The 2,114-nt window shown below is 57.3% G+C and overlaps 1 protein-coding gene across 1 annotated transcript; it reads left to right on the forward strand.

Annotated features, from left to right (window-relative positions):
• Positions 1-765: 765 nt before the first annotated feature.
• Positions 766-1,443, forward strand: WHR41_09669 (uncharacterized protein; the record flags this gene model as incomplete). Its single annotated transcript, XM_069378271.1, has 1 exon — positions 766-1,443. One exon carries the CDS (start codon positions 766-768, stop codon positions 1,441-1,443), a length of 678 nt encoding a protein of 225 aa, XP_069224781.1.
• Positions 1,444-2,114: the final 671 nt, after the last annotated feature.

The raw sequence follows: 2,114 nt of genomic DNA on the forward strand, positions 1-2,114 counted from the left end.
ACGCACACCTGTAAGCACGCCCAAGGACATCACAGCGACTGTCTCGGCGGTCGTCTCCGCACGTCATTTCCGAATCGTGCTCGCAATGGGTGCAGTCTGCTCTTGCGTCTCGGCTCGCGGCGGTGTCGAGCCAGTGCATGCAGTTCGGACGGGCTTCTTCGGTCTCAGGAGAATCTCCTGCGCTTGGTTGCATTCGATGTAGGTCTACAGACCAACATCCTCCGCTCACGCGATCGAGGCTGCTTGGTGTGTCGTAGATAAGCGCATCAGGCGGGAGTAAAGCTGGACAAATTGCATGAATTGTTTTGGGCCTCGGGCGGCCGACCACGGATGCGCCGAACGTACCAAGTGTCATCGACAGTCCTGAATGCATGAAGAAGCGACGCGTCGAAAGAAGGTCCGCTGGAGACAGGTACCGAAGGGGTGGGGGGTGTTAAAGGAACCCCAAGATGACAGCTGAGGCGCGACCCCGTCCGACGAGGCATGCTGGAAGCCGGACGCGGTGGCAACGGCTCTCTTCAAAGACCCCATCACCCCACCACGGTGCCCCCATCATCGGCACTTCGACGTCATTGTTCGGGCAGGCTCTCTCTCAATCCTTCTTTAGTACAACAACGTACGGACCAGCAGGAGTGGAATGCAGCTGGAGCAATCTTTCGCGATCAACACTGAACGTGACGGCCGGCGACCTTGCACTTCATCAAAGAAAGCGTCTCCGGCGAGCAGACTCGAAGACCCGCCGTCAAAGACCGCACCTTCAGAAGGATGGCCGCCGTTCTCACCGCAGCAGTCGCAGTTTGGCGTGGGTACACCAACATGCCCGACTCGTCCGAACAGTCCCATCCAGGCCGGACTGATGTGTATGCTTCTACGCATCACGCGATCCCACGAGCTGTTCCTCCGGGCCTTGCCGAGAGATTGTCTCCTACGAGCAAGGTCAAGACAGCACCGGAGCAACAGCCCTTGACTGATCGTGAGCAGGTGCCGCGAACGGTCGCGGACCAACTCAGCAATGAAAACAGGCGCACTCGCGGTCCCTCCGTGACGACCATTCGCGCAAGGCTCGAGAGCCTAGAAACTCGATGCGATCTACTTGAGCAAGCGCTACAGCGGACGCGCCAGGAAGCCGCATGGGGCAACGTGGAAGTCGCAGCCTCCAGTCACAATGACGACTCTCCAGACACGGACACGAGCGACATTGCCATCGACACGAACCATTGCCAGGCGGCAAATCCCAAAGGACGTCAGAGGCGCAAGTCTGCAAGATCTGCAAGATCAGGAAGCCCTTCGGCAGAGCAACTGCCTCACAAACCAGTGTCAAAAAACACGAGGAGGCAACGCCGCGTCACGGACCTCAATATCGACGGCAACGAAAAATTGAGCTTACAAAGCGGAGGAAACACTCGTCGAAGGTTGCGGAGGTCGGTCAGTTGGCTGGGTTGACGCCGTCAGCGGCAAGGACGCCGTGCACCTTCCCCGAGCATCAGGGAGACGGACTGACCTTCGATCGTAGCCATTCCGTGAAGATGGGAACGGCGTGTTTGTACTGGAGGACGGCCAGCAGTATCTTGCCTCACCACTCCATCTCGCGTGCGTCGGGCTTCGGGTTTTTTAGAGTAAATTACTGTAACACATTACACAGTGCCTTGCAATATCGGCTTCACCCCCACACTCTTCGCGCAACTTAGACGTCAGGGTCTCTTGGCCGGAAATAGATCGGAAGCGGGTCTCTCCGTACGCTTAACCCCTAAGTCTAGGCTAAAGACAGCTGTTCGAAGCGCTAAAACCCACGTGGGCATGACAAGTCTCCAGACTTTTGACAAGTCATTAGCGCGCAACGTATGACAACCAATGAATGGGCTTGTACGCAGAACGACCTACAGTAACAGACTTCCGGGCGCTGGCGTGCGGCTAACGTTATAACCGCGGACGAAGTTCGCAACAGAGAGAGTGTGGGGTGAAGGCGATATTGCAAGGCACTGTATCAGCTTTCGTGTTGTACCACGCCATGACACTACCGCCTTCGAAAGCATCTTTTGCTCTTCTGTAGCCACCCGCCTCCATGGCACGCCGCGCGTGATCCCCATCGTCCCACAGGACGACAGGTTACAGGG

The sequence above is a fragment of the Cladosporium halotolerans genome (assembly GCF_011745625.1).
Source record: "Cladosporium halotolerans strain TM138-S3 chromosome Unknown Sca292, whole genome shotgun sequence".
In the NCBI taxonomy this organism is placed as follows: domain Eukaryota; kingdom Fungi; phylum Ascomycota; class Dothideomycetes; order Cladosporiales; family Cladosporiaceae; genus Cladosporium; species Cladosporium halotolerans.